General features: G+C 50.4%; 1 protein-coding gene across 1 annotated transcript in view; it reads right to left on the bottom strand.

Annotated features, from left to right (window-relative positions):
• Window positions 1-14,781, bottom strand: part of LCMT1 (leucine carboxyl methyltransferase 1) — a 51,722-nt gene that overhangs the window by 18,163 nt on the left and 18,778 nt on the right. The window contains exons 5-7 of the mRNA XM_040440108.1: window positions 14,649-14,710; window positions 1,517-1,619; window positions 766-886 (exon numbers count right to left, since the gene is read on the bottom strand). Coding sequence (XP_040296042.1) covers window positions 766-886; window positions 1,517-1,619; window positions 14,649-14,710 — 286 coding nt within the window. The remainder of the gene's footprint in view (window positions 1-765; window positions 887-1,516; window positions 1,620-14,648; window positions 14,711-14,781) is intronic.

Raw genomic sequence — 14,781 nt, 5'->3', positions numbered from 1 at the left:
ACAGAAGGGGTCCCCCATTGGGATCCCTCTATTACCACAGCATGGCCATTACCTTCTGAAAATGTATAGCCAGCTACAGGCATGAGATGCTTAAACTGGTTTTCCAGGACTCAAAGGGGTTTTCCCAGATTTTGATAATGATTACCTATTCTCAGGATAGGTCATCAGTATCTGATAAGTGGGGATCCCACAGCCGAGACCCCTGCCCCCTGCCGATCAGCTATTTAAGAAGGCGCCTGCTTTCTCTAGGCCAGTGACGTCACGTGGCCTAGGTGCAGCTCGGACCCACTGAAGTGAATGGGGCCGAGTGCGATACCAAGCACAGCCGCTATACAATGCACGGCGCTGTGCTTGGTGAGCTGAGGAGAAGTCATCAGTATCAAAATCTCCAAAAACCCTATTAAACACTGATGCCCTATCCTCATATCTCATTCACTGTGGTCCTACACCCTGCACCACCACCGATCAAGTCGTGGAGTTATCTCTGGTACTGAAACTATACAAGATCAACCATTGTATATTGACCATGGAAACCAGTTCCGAACATCAACGGGGGAAGCTGGGTCCACTACACAATGGATGGAGCCAAGTGGTTCCAATGCTAGACCTACTGGAGAACAGCTGATCGGCGGGAGTGTGGAGTGTCCGACCCCCATCGACCATTTACTGACAGCCTATCCTAAGGATAGGTCATCCACTGTTAAATCCTGGAGAACCCCTGCCAGTGCCATCAATAACATAATAAAGTAGCTGTCACCATCTTACCTGTTCATAGTTTATAAACATGGCAGTGGGGAACGTGCCTGCAGCCCACTTCAATAAACTGCCAGACTGCTCGAGCGTCATATAAACCAACACACATTCGGCCACGAGAAGAGTCGGCAATCTGGAAGAAGAACAGAAAGTCAGGACAGATTCCTTCTAACAACCCGAGTGCCCAGTGCAACCGCAGAATAGGCCAGCATCCACACAGCAACACGTAACGGGCTGGGCTCAGGGCTACGCTGGACATACAGTAAGTTCATGTTCCTTTACCCCTCCATGTTATCTCTGCCATAAGGCCTGCGTTATATGAGGACATTATGCTACGGTTACAGGTTTTTTCACATTTGTCAGAAAAGGTACGTGGCTCAATACAGATGCAGGCAGCTGGATGCCAGGATATCCCATATGAACACAGAAAAATAGCAGGATAAAAAGGTATTTTCCCACATGGCGGATATGCTGCAGATTTTTCATATGAATTTTGCAGGCGGAAAAACTGCAGTGTTTTATAGTACCAGCAAGGTGGAGGATATTTTAACATATGTCATCCACATGGTCCAGAAAACATCTGTGCAGAAAATTGTCCCGTGGTGCGGATTTTAAATCCCCAGTATGTGAAATTATGTGGCGAATTTCATCCTTGCAATGCAGACTTTGGGAAAGATCGGTGCGGATTTTTTTCGCTCAGTTTCTGTGCTGTGTGGACAAACCCTAAGGCTTCCAGACCCATAGACCCAAACAGACACCTTACTGTGGGTCCATGCCAAATTTCTTCAGCCTTTCCTCCATGTCCTTCAGGTTTCTCAGGTCTGCTCCGATGATGGAGTAGTGTGAAGAGTCCAGGCTGTGAGAATCTGTGGGAAAAGTCAGACAAATATATTTTTATAGGTGTCAGAGACCTGCAGAGCCTGAGCGCCCAGGATTTACAGAGAGAGACCTGCAGAGCCTGAGCGCCCAGGATTTACAGAGAGAGACCTGCAGAGCCTGAGCGCCCAGGATTTACAGAGAGAGACCTGCAGAGCCTGAGCGCCCAGGATTTACAGAGAGAGACCTGCAGAGCCTGAGCGCCCAGGATTTACAGAGAGAGACCTGCAGAGCCTGAGCGCCCAGGATTTACAGAGAGAGACCTGCAGAGCCTGAGCGCCCAGGATTTACAGAGAGAGACCTGCAGAGCCTGAGCGCCCAGGATTTACAGAGAGAGACCTGCAGAGCCTGAGCGCCCAGGATTTACAGAGAGAGACCTGCAGAGCCTGAGCGCCCAGGATTTACAGAGAGAGACCTGCAGAGCCTGAGCGCCCAGGATTTACAGAGAGAGACCTGCAGAGCCTGAGCGCCCAGGATTTACAGAGAGAGACCTGCAGAGCCTGAGCGCCCAGGATTTACAGAGAGAGACCTGCAGAGCCTGAGCGCCCAGGATTTACAGAGAGAGACCTGCAGAGCCTGAGCGCCCAGGATTTACAGAGAGAGACCTGCAGAGCCTGAGCGCCCAGGATTTACAGAGAGAGACCTGCAGAGCCTGAGCGCCCAGGATTTACAGAGAGAGACCTGCAGAGCCTGAGCGCCCAGGATTTACAGAGAGAGACCTGCAGAGCCTGAGCGCCCAGGATTTACAGAGAGAGACCTGCAGAGCCTGAGCGCCCAGGATTTACAGAGAGAGACCTGCAGAGCCTGAGCGCCCAGGATTTACAGAGAGAGACCTGCAGAGCCTGAGCGCCCAGGATTTACAGAGAGAGACCTGCAGAGCCTGAGCGCCCAGGATTTACAGAGAGAGACCTGCAGAGCCTGAGCGCCCAGGATTTACAGAGAGAGACCTGCAGAGCCTGAGCGCCCAGGATTTACAGAGAGAGACCTGCAGAGCCTGAGCGCCCAGGATTTACAGAGAGAGACCTGCAGAGCCTGAGCGCCCAGGATTTACAGAGAGAGACCTGCAGAGCCTGAGCGCCCAGGATTTACAGAGAGAGACCTGCAGAGCCTGAGCGCCCAGGATTTACAGAGAGAGACCTGCAGAGCCTGAGCGCCCAGGATTTACAGAGAGAGACCTGCAGAGCCTGAGCGCCCAGGATTTACAGAGAGAGACCTGCAGAGCCTGAGCGCCCAGGATTTACAGAGAGAGACCTGCAGAGCCTGAGCGCCCAGAATTTACAGAGAGAGACCTGCAGAGCCTGAGCGCCCAGGATTTACAGAGAGAGACCTGCAGAGCCTGAGCGCCCAGGATTTACAGAGAGAGACCTGCAGAGCCTGAGCGCCCAGGATTTACAGAGAGAGACCTGCAGAGCCTGAGCGCCCAGGATTTACAGAGAGAGACCTGCAGAGCCTGAGCGCCCAGGATTTACAGAGAGAGACCTGCAGAGCCTGAGCGCCCAGGATTTACAGAGAGAGACCTGCAGAGCCTGAGCGCCCAGGATTTACAGAGAGAGACCTGCAGAGCCTGAGCGCCCAGGATTTACAGAGAGAGACCTGCAGAGCCTGAGCGCCCAGGATTTACAGAGAGAGACCTGCAGAGCCTGACCATACAGGATATACAGAGAGACCTGCAGAGCCTGACCATACAGGATTCAGAGAGAGACCTGCAGAGCCTGACCATACAGGATATACAGAGAGACCTGCAGAGCCTGACCGCCCAGGATTTACATGGTACTCGGCAGGAAAGAAAACAAACCAGTGAGTTCAACCTCTCTGAGATCTCAATACAAGGTTCGGAGAGGGTCCTAGGAGGAAATACATCTCTAATTTACTAAATTTTATATTTTCCTTCTATAAATATTAACTCTTATGCTGTCACATATAAAGTAAATGTCACATATCGATATTGATCTCCCTATGACCACATCTCACTTCCAGACGTTCTACTGCTTTTACAGTAAATAACTCCTTCCACTATGAATGAAAGGGACATCCTTTCTCTACACATTGTTTTCCCAAGCCTGCTGTACAGTTCAGTTCAAACTGCTGTCTCCTCAGACAACCGACATCCACCTGGATCTTATAGGAGGTGAGGTGCCGAAATCTGCTTCTAAGCAGTGGCTTTCACACTGACAGACGTGCCCGTCCATTTCCTCTGCAATGGTAGCTGCAGGCAAAATGTCTAGTCGGCCACAGCTTTCCCTTGGCGAAATCAGCTGTATGCCCCAGGCCTTCGGAGTGGTTCTTACATTCATCATCTCATTTTGCCTGTGATTTTCTGCTCAGACCCCCACTATCCCAGTGGTCCCAGAAGGTCTTAAATTGCCGTCATGACAAGCCATACAGTCCATGTATGTGACCTCTGCAGCTAATCAAAGGCCTCCGCGGTATCCTACCGTACATGCAAGCATCGATACTGCAACCAGTGACTGGTTGAAGTGGTCACGTACGATTGTATCTAGTAGCGATTGCAATTTAAAAGGCACGTAAACCTTCAAAGCACTGAAGAATAAGCGGTCCTTCTCAGGGCGTTCTGCGCCTTCTGCTTGCATCGTCTCTGCGCCTTCTGCTTGCATCGTCTCTGCGCCTTCTGCTTGCATCGTCTCTGCGTCACAAGTCCTGGTCTTAACTAAAGTTTTTAAAATCCAAGACCACCCTTTAAGTTAACTCCTTTAAAAAGATCATCTCCAAGGAGTCTATTTTTATTTGGTAGAGGGGACCTCCCGTCAATTTTATTTGCTTCTGGTCCTTCTGAAAAGCGTAAGGCCAGACAAGTGCTGAATTTCAGGGTGGTCATAACCATAGAAACGAACAATGTATAATGTGATGGAAAAATTACTGAAGCCAGCAAATGAGGCAATATGGATAATGACTATACATTAGTTAAGTGCCTTGTATTAACTTTCTCTACATGATAAATGCCATTTTCTGAAGCGAGACAACCCCTTTAAAGGAGATTCAGCATTCCTGGCATCACAGCCAGCCGGAATCCTACTCCGTACTGATAAAGTGCAAGCTCCTCGAAACAGCTGTCTACGGATGGATATCTGGCTTGACTATATTGCCTGCTCAAATCCCAAGGCTTGTTGGAAAGGCGGATTTTGACTCCTAGGGAGCCACTTTCAAGAGGTGACGCTAGCAAGACAGTTCTCTTCCTTGGGAGATACCCCTTTGTATATTGGACTTATAACCCAAAGGGTGGATATAAGGGGAGGTAAGTGGAGCGGACAAAGTGCACGCTCTCTGCAACAGTTTGCACCTTTCCCTTTGATAGTAACATTTTATGATATGTCAATTTAGAAAGATACCGAAATGGTAAATCTTGTAGTTTACGAGTTGTAATAATCATCCTGTTTATGAAATGGTAAGAGTGAAAAACCAAGGTACGAGAAATGGAATTTACCAGGGAGGCTGGAGCTGACCTACGTGTGCTTCTCACATGAGAATCAACTGCACGAATAAGACTACTTTTACATCTTGTCATGGTCTTACCTGCTTGCTGCTCTCCTTCGTTTGACATGTGCTGGCGGCCATCTTGGGTCCTGGGTTTCTTGTAGCCTTCCACCCTGCGGCTCCTCCTTCCCCTGGGAGGAGCTGGATGCCTAGCTCATATATATAGGAGGTCTGTGGCTTCAGTTCCTTGCTTGGTCCCCTTGTGTTCACATGCTTCTAAGACTGCTGCTGCTGCTTCTGGTTCCTGATCCTGGCTTCGTCTGACTACCCTGCTGGTTCCTGATCCTGGCTTCGTCTGACTACCCTGCTGGTTCCTGATCCTGGCTTCGTCTGACTACCCTGCTGGTTCCTGATCCTGGCTTCGTCTGACTACCCTTCTGGTTCCTGACCTCTGGCTTCGCAAAGACTCTGCTCGGTTTCACCATCCGTTTGGACTTTTGCTTTACAGCTTTATTTTCAATAAAGCCTTCTTATTTTCATTTTTCTCTTGTTGTACGTCTGGTTCATGGTTCCGTGACATTAGGACCAAGCCATGAATTCTGACGGTACAGGGCCATCCTCGCTACCCACGCTGGTTGCCAGACTTGATCAGCAGGATCACCTGTTGGGTCGGTTCGCTGTGGCGTTGCAAACCCTGCTTGAACGCACGGCTCATTTCGCTCCCGTTGCCGATGGGTCGGTTGTCGCTCCTGGGCTCGCTCCTACTGCCGCTCCGGTTGTTGCGCCAGAGTCTACCCCGACACCTGTTGTTGCGCCTGCGGTGTTTCGGGGTATGACCGGTTCTGCCCCTCTTCCACAGCGCTTTGGGGGAGAGCCAACTCAGTGCCGAGGTTTCCTTAACCAGGTGGGCATTTATTTCGAGTTGCTGCCACATGCCTTTCCTACTGAGAGATCAAAGGTGGGCTTCTTGATCTCGCTGCTCTCGGACAAGGCCTTGGCCTGGGCCAGCCCTTTATGGGAGAACAACAATCCGGTGGTTGCCGAGTTTTCCGGTTTTGTTGCTTCTCTTCGGAAGGTATTCGATGTGCCGGCTCGTGCTGCCTCTGCTGCGAAGCTCCTTATGTCCATCAGACAGGGTTCACGATCCGTAGCTGAATACGCCATTGAGTTTCGTACCCTGGCAGCAGAGGTGGGCTGGAATAATGAGGCTCTGGTCGCTGCTTTCTCTCATGGTCTCTCGGATGCCTTGAAGGATGAGGTTGCAGCTAAGGACCTACCAGTTGAGCTCGAGTCTCTTATTTCTTTCCTGATTTTGATTGACACCAGACTCAGGGAGAGACCTTCCTTTAAGGAGAGCCTGCGGAGGTCTTCTAACAGATTGGTGCCTACGTTTGCTGTCCCACCCGTGCCTCCCTCTCCTCCCACGCCTCCTGGGGATGACTTGTCTGGGGGTGAACCCATGCAGCTGGGGTTTGCTCGCCTGTCCGAGGGGGAGAGGGCACTCCGGAGACGCGAGGGCCGATGCATGTACTGTGGTCTTGGTGGGCATTTTCGGTTGGCATGTCCGAACCGTCCGGGAAACGCTCGTACCCTGAGATCCTGTCGGGGGCAGATCTTGGGTGGAGTCTCCTCGTCCCCGGTTTCCCGTGTTGACAAACCACTGATCACTGTTGTCCTCTCCTGGGTCGGGGGCTCGGTGACGACCCAGGCGTTGGTGGACTCTGGTGCTGGTGGTTTGTTCATTGATAGTGTGTTCGCTGCCGCCAATTCCATTCCTCTGCAGGCTCGAGGTTCCCCACTGGCTCTTGAGGCGATAGACGGCAGACCCCTTCTGCCGCCACACGTGACTCATGAGACCCTTCCAGTGGGGATAGCCATTGGTGCCGTTCACAGAGAGTCGGTCTGCCTCCAGGTTATTTCGTCTCCACACTACTCGGTGGTCTTGGGGTACCCCTGGCTCCAGAAGCATAATCCGACTTTCGATTGGAGATCGGTCGAGATCCTCTCGTGGTCACCGCAGTGTGGGGCTAGTTGCATCCATGGGTCTGTCAAGTTGCTGTGTACTTCCTCGGACTCTCTGTTGCCTCCTGAATACGAGGAGTACCGGGATGTATTCGATAAGGTGCGCGCGGTTGCCCTACCTCCGCACCGCCCATACGATTGTGCCATAGAGTTACAATCTGGTGCCGTTCCTCCTCGTGGCAAAGTCTATCCACTGTCGGTAGCGGAGAATGAGGCCATGGAGGAGTACGTGAGGGAGGCGCTTTCACGCGGACACATTCGCAAATCTTCGTCCCCGGCAGGGGCTGGATTTTTCTTTGTGAAAAAGAAGGGCGGTGAGTTGAGGCCTTGCATCGATTACAGGGGTCTCAATCGCATCACGATCAAGAACGCTTACCCGATACCCTTGATTTCCGAGCTGTTCGATCGCCTTAAAGGGGCCACGGTCTTTACCAAACTCGACCTGAGGGCGGCATATAACCTGGTAAGGATCAAAGCGGGTGATGAGTGGAAGACCGCGTTTAACACCAGGACCGGTCATTACGAATCCTTGGTTATGCCCTTTGGGTTGTGCAATGCGCCCGCAGTCTTTCAGGAATTCATCAACAATGTTTTCCGTGACCTGTTGCAGCAGTGTGTGGTAGTCTATTTGGATGACATCTTGGTATATTCTGAATCCATGGAGGCCCACATTCTGGATGTCAGACGAGTGTTGCAACGGTTACGAGAGAACAAGCTGTTCGGTAAGCTTGAGAAATGCGAATTTCACCGATCCCAGGTAACCTTCTTAGGTTACATCATTTCCGCTGAGGGGTTCTCCATGGATCCTGAGAAGGTTTCGGCTGTCTTACAGTGGCCCCAGCCCAGTGGTCTTCGTTCCCTGCAGCGCTTTTTGGGCTTCGCCAATTATTATCGGAAGTTCATCAGGGACTTTTCCATGCTGGCCAAGCCTCTCACGGATCTGACCAGGAAGGGCAGTAATTCCCAGGTCTGGCCGCTCGAGGCCATCCGAGCTTTTGAGGCCCTAAAGTCCGCCTTTGTGTCGGCTCCGATTCTGTCGCATCCCAACCCTGGGTTGCCCTTTGTCCTCGAGGTGGACGCGTCTGAGACGGGAGTAGGCGCCCTTCTGTCTCAGCGTAGAACACCAGAGGGTCCTCTGCTTCCTTGTGGGTTTTACTCCCGGAAACTGTCTTCCGCGGAGTGCAACTATCAGATTGGTGACAGGGAGTTATTGGCCATCGTGCAGGCCCTTAAAGAATGGAGGCACTTGCTCGAGGGTTCGGTGGTTCCGGTTCTCATCCTGACGGACCACAAGAATCTGACCTACCTTTCTGAGGCCAAGAGATTGACACCACGTCAGGCCAGATGGGCTCTGTTCTTGTCACGTTTTAATTACGTGGTCTCCTACCTACCCGGTTCCAAGAACATCAGGGCGGATGCCTTATCACGGCAGTACTCCGAGCTGTCCAGGGAGGAGTCGATTCCGACTTCGGTCATACCTCCGAATCAGATCCTGGCCGCCATTCGCACCAGCCTGACCTCTCCCCTGGGTGAGCAGATTTTGGCGGCTCAATCTGGTGCTCCCTCTGGGAGACCCAACGGCAGATGTTTTGTGCCTGAGGAGTTGCGCACTCGGTTGTTGCGAACCTACCATAACTCCAAGACCGCGGGGCATCCTGGAAAGAATCAGCTGTCCTGGGCTGTTTCACGTCTGTTCTGGTGGCCTTCCCTACGTTCCGACATCGCCGCATATGTAGCGGCATGCTCCGTTTGTGCCCAGAGTAAGTCCCCTCGGCACCTTCCGTTGGGCCTTCTGCAACCCATAGCCACCGGGGAGCGCCCATGGTCACACCTGGGGATGGATTTCATTGTGGACCTCCCTGCATCCCGAGGCCATACGGTCATTCTCATGATTGTGGATCGGTTTTCCAAAATGTGCCACTGTGTTCCTCTCAAGAAGTTACCCTCTGCACAAGAGTTGGCCACGATTTTTGCCAGGGAGGTCTTCCGGTTGCACGGTTTGCCTAAGGAGATTGTGTCGGATCGGGGGAGTCAGTTTGTGTCCAGGTTCTGGCGCGCCTTTTGCTCCCAGTTGGGGATTCATCTCTCCTTCTCCTCGGCCTACCACCCTCAGTCCAATGGGGCCGCAGAACGATCCAATCAGGCCTTGGAGCAATTCCTTCGTTGCTATGTCTCCGATCACCAAGACAATTGGGTTGACCTCCTGCCTTGGGCTGAGTTTGCCAGGAACACGGCGGTGAACTCTTCCTCTGGGACGTCTCCCTTCATGGCCAATTATGGGTTCCAACCTGCCGTGTTACCGGAGGTATTCTCTCGCCAGGATATTCCGGCTGTGGAGGATCACCTTTCCGTCCTACGTGCTTCTTGGGTACAGATCCAGAAGTCCCTTGAGGTCTCTGCGCAGCGCCAGAGATTCCAGGCTGATCGCAGACGAGCGCCTGCTCCTTCCTACCAGGTCGGAGACCGTGTATGGTTGTCCACCCGCAACCTCAACCTTCGAGTGCCCACTCCCAAGCTGGCGCCTCGCTTTGTTGGTCCCTTCCGAGTGCTTCGCAGGGTAAACCCGGTAGCCTATGCCCTTGCGCTTCCTCCTGGCATGCGGATCTCCAACGTGTTTCATGTCTCCCTGTTGAAGCCACTGGTGTGTAATCGTTTCACTTCCTCGGTTCCTCGGCCTCGTCCGGTCCAAGTGGGCAATCGTGAGGAATATGAGGTGAGCAATATCCTGGACTCACGCCTGGTCCGCGGTCGGTTGCAGTTTTTGGTCCATTGGCGTGGTTATGGTCCAGAGGAGCGTTCCTGGGTTCCCTCCGCAGATGTCCATGCTCCTGCCTTGCTCCGAGCCTTCCACGCACGCTTCCCTCAGAAACCGTTTTGTGCTCCGCGGAGGAGGGGCCCTTGAGGGGGAGGTACTGTCATGGTCTTACCTGCTTGCTGCTCTCCTTCGTTTGACATGTGCTGGCGGCCATCTTGGGTCCTGGGTTTCTTGTAGCCTTCCACCCTGCGGCTCCTCCTTCCCCTGGGAGGAGCTGGATGCCTAGCTCATATATATAGGAGGTCTGTGGCTTCAGTTCCTTGCTTGGTCCCCTTGTGTTCACATGCTTCTAAGACTGCTGCTGCTGCTTCTGGTTCCTGATCCTGGCTTCGTCTGACTACCCTGCTGGTTCCTGATCCTGGCTTCGTCTGACTACCCTGCTGGTTCCTGATCCTGGCTTCGTCTGACTACCCTGCTGGTTCCTGATCCTGGCTTCGTCTGACTACCCTTCTGGTTCCTGACCTCTGGCTTCGCAAAGACTCTGCTCGGTTTCACCATCCGTTTGGACTTTTGCTTTACAGCTTTATTTTCAATAAAGCCTTCTTATTTTCATTTTTCTCTTGTTGTACGTCTGGTTCATGGTTCCGTGACACATCTGCATTTTTGCTGGATCTGTCATCAGCAAAAACGCTTCAGTTATGATAATACAACCGGCTAAATCCGTTTAGAACGTATCCGGTTATATTATCTGTAAAATAGCCATAACGGATCCGGCAATAAAACCATTGTAAGTCAATGGGCGCCAGATCAGCTTTCAGTGTCCAAGAAAACGGATCAGGCACTATTGACTTGCATTGTGGTTCATGCCGGATCCGTCTTGCTCCGCATCCCATGACGCACTCAAAAATGCTGCTTGCAGTGGTTTTCTGTCGGGAATGGGAATGCTCGCAGTAGGCCATGTGATATCATGTTCATCAGTCACGTGGCCAAGGCACAGCTCAACCCCAGGGAAGTGAATGGGGCTGAGCGAGATACCAAGCCAATGTACGGCGCTGTGCTTGGTGAGCTGAGAGAAAGCTGTTGGGCTACTACATGCAACCAGTGCCTTATCAAACAGCTGATCGGCAGGGGTCTTGGGTGTCGGACCTCAACTGATCAGATACTGATGACCTATCATCAGCTGTAAAGTCTTGGAAAACCCTTTTAATCAAGATTTTTTTCCTGCTAACAAATTTAAGTCTTAGGCCCCTTTCACACAGGCGAGTATTCCGCGCGGATGCGATGCGCGAGGTGAACGCATTGCACCCGCACTGTATCCTGACCCATTCATTTCCATGGGGCTGTTCACATGAGCGGTGATTTTCACGCATCACTTGTGCGTTGCGTGAAAATCGCAGCATGCTCTATATTCTGCGTTTTTCACGCAACGCAGGCCCCATAGAAGTGAATGGGGTTGCGTGAAAATCGCAAGCATCCGCAAGCAAGTGCGGATGCGGTGCGATTTTCACGCATGGTTGCTAGGTGACAGTCTATAAACTGTATTATTTTCCCTTATAACATGGTTATAAGGGAAAATAATAGCATTCTGAATACAGAATGCATAGTAGGTGATCAATTGAGGGTTAAAAAAAAAAAAAAAAAAATTAACTCACCTTCTCCTCTTGTTCTCGTAGCTCCCGGTCTCTTCTTTACTTCTCAAAAGATGAACTATCGGCTAAAGGACCTTTGGTGACGTCAGATCACATGCTCCAATCACATGGTCCATCACCACGGTGATGGACCATGTGATTGGAGCATGTGATCTGACGTCACCACAGGTCCTAGCCGATAGTTCATCTTTTGAGAAGTAAAGAAGAGACCGGGAGCTACGAGAACAAGAGGAGAAGGTGAGTTAATGTTTTTATTTTTTTTTAACCCTCAATTGATCACCTACTATGCATTCTGTATTCAGAATGCTATTATTTTCCCTTATAACCATGTTATAAGGGAAAATAATACAATCTACAGAACACCGATCCCAAGCCCGAACTTCTGTGAAGAAGTTCGGGTTTGGGTACCAAACATGCGTGATTTTTCTCACGCGAGTGCAAAACGCATTACAATGTTTTGCACTCGCGCGGAAAAATCGCGGGTGTTCCCGCAACGAACCCGCACATTTTCCCGCAACGCCCGTGTGAAAGAGGCCTTAGGGCTGTTTCACACGAGCGGTTGCCATGCGTGTAATCCGCAGCGTGAATGACAGCCAAGCCCCACACTGGACAGCAGAGACATGGAGCACTAACATGATTGATAATGCTCCGTGCCTCTCTGTGATCTTTTTGCTACAAAATCACGGTGACCACTTTATCTCACTGTGATTTTGTAGCAAAAAGATCACAGAGAGGCACGGAGCATTATCAATCATGTTAGTGCTCCGTGTCTCTGCTGTCCAGTGTGGGGCTTGGCTGTCATTTACGCTGCGGATTACACGCACGGCATCCGCTCGTGTGAAACAGCCCTTATAGTCCAAAAAATACCAGACAGAAAAGGGAGAATCATTTATGCCCAAAGGTCCTGGGAGTACAATACAGGAGGTCTAAGTATACTGGCCGCTGCTGCTATGGTGAGAAGCATAGAGCACAAGTTACCTTCCCACGTGTACCCTGTGAGATTCCCGGATACAAAAGCACCCGCTGAGCTCTGTCCTGCACCTTATCTTACTGATTTTCGATGCACCACTAATAATAATCAGCAATGACTAGTATCTGATTGGACATCTAACCGTGTGCGCCCACAAAGGTGGAATATCAAAGGCATACCCTGCAAGCCGATAATAAGTGTAAGATTTAAGGAACCATGAAGGCGTTACTGTGACTTTCTTATTTGGCATGCTAGTTATATTATCAATATAGCATCTATGTTCTCTGAGAACTTTAACACCTTACAGTTGCCCACTGTCTCTTGAAAAAAAGTATAATCTCCGGCACTCAGAGTATTGAAAATACAATTCTTTAGTTATCCATCTAAAGCATCCAAAATATAGTAATGTTGTAACCTACGCATTTCAGAGGAACGCAATCATCCTTAGTCATATTTTGTGTTACAAAAATGTAAAGTTAAAAAAGCCTGGTGTGAACACGTCACGTCCCGCTCACTCATGTTAAAAACATATGTTCTGGTTGCTACCTCCTATCCTGTTTGACCCAAACAGAAGGCAATCAGAACATCTGTTTTTAACCGGATTGGACATGTGATCCTAGTCTGGAGTAGAACCTGCAAGTCTGAATCTCTCGCTAGTGCTGTGGCTAGAGATTCAGACGTGAGCATGCACTGCGGGTGCTAACTCCAGGCTAGGATCACGCAGCCAATGTACAGCACCTGATCCTGCAAGTGGCCGACGCACGGGATGGCGGTGCAACCCAGATAGCCCCCCTAATTTATCTGGGGAGTGAGCACGCACACGGTGAGCTACACAATTTATCCTCTATTTTCACTCTTGATCGTGAGTGGTGCAGGTCCGAAAATCTGCAGCCACATCTTTTAGCTTTGCTGTGTTTGCTCTTGGTTTTCTGGTCTCTGGTTTTCCCTGGATCCTGAGAGACCAAAACGAAATAGGACACCCATTCTAATACTTGGGAGTGGAGGAGCAGTCATTTTTTGTCATCACTCCTTTCTCTGTTACGGTAGTGGCCCGTGTCCACCGGTATCCCAGGCGGGTGCCAGCGTCACTCCTCTCTCTCTGCGCTCTGAACTCTTCAATGCTGCTAGAGTTAATCCTTCCCTCCTACTCTCTGTCCAGCTACTGACTGAGGGGTTGATCAATCTTCCTATTTAGCTGGGCTGGTTGTTCCAACTCCTTGCCTGAGCTTTTGGTATTCTAGTGTTTGCTAGCCCTAGTGAAGGTGTGCCTGTTCTGTCTGTCAGCCATGTACAAACCTTGCCTGTGTCTGAGCCACCAACTACACCGGGACTACTCCAGGAGGTAGCGACCTGGCTAATTCCCTGCAGCGAAGTCCAGATTTCTGTATAGGGGTTAAAGGGTGAATACCAGGGCAGTGCCAAGACAACAGCATTTGGTTTAGACAAAAGCCAAACCAGTTAGTTGGCACAGTGGGTGCACACTCACTGTCTGTTACACTCTTAACCTAGCACAAGGGAGATGACCCACAAACCTTTTCTTGACAACACACTTACCTATGAGTGTAACCTGGCTAATGATACTTGTCATAGTTTATAAGCCTGAAAAAAGCCCTTCGTCGATCCAGTTCCTGCAAGTTGATCCAGAGGCAGGCAAAAAAACCCTGTGAAGTAGAAGCCGGTTTTTCTCACTTTAGGGCAAAAAAATTCCTTCCCGACTCCAATTGGCAATCAAAATAACTCCCTGGATCAACGACCCCTCTCTAGTAGCTATAGCCTGTAATATTATTACACTCCAGAAATACATCCAGGCCCCTCTTGTATTCCTTTATTGTACTCACCATCACCACCTCCTCAGGCAGAGAGCTCCATAGTCTCACTGCTCTTACCGTGAAGAATCCTCTTCTATGTTTGTGTACTAACCTTGTGTGAATCAGACACGTACTTACTGTATGATGTCCACTTGGGAAGGAAGCTCTCTAGTAGGCAGGCGACAAATGTGTGCCAAAACATACGGACTTCAATGCCATACATGGACGCCATTTGCAGCCACATATACAGCATGGCAGCTCCGTACCAGCTGCGGTGACAGCCCCAATATTTAGTGGAGGAGCAGTGACGTCGGTCATCACTATTCTCTCTACATACCACAAGATGATAGACAATACACAAACCTCTTCATGACAAGACTCACCTAGAAGCAGTGACTCTCCTGAATGTGCCTCCGTTATTGGCTTGGACAGTGGAGGTTTTGATCTAAATATAAAAAATAAAAAATTATATGAGAAATAAATTTTTGTACTTAAGAAAACAAGCAATTCTCCAGT

Source organism: Bufo bufo, chromosome 7 (assembly GCF_905171765.1).
Source record: "Bufo bufo chromosome 7, aBufBuf1.1, whole genome shotgun sequence".
Taxonomy (NCBI): domain Eukaryota; kingdom Metazoa; phylum Chordata; class Amphibia; order Anura; family Bufonidae; genus Bufo; species Bufo bufo.
This window is presented reverse-complemented; position numbering and strand designations above follow the sequence as displayed.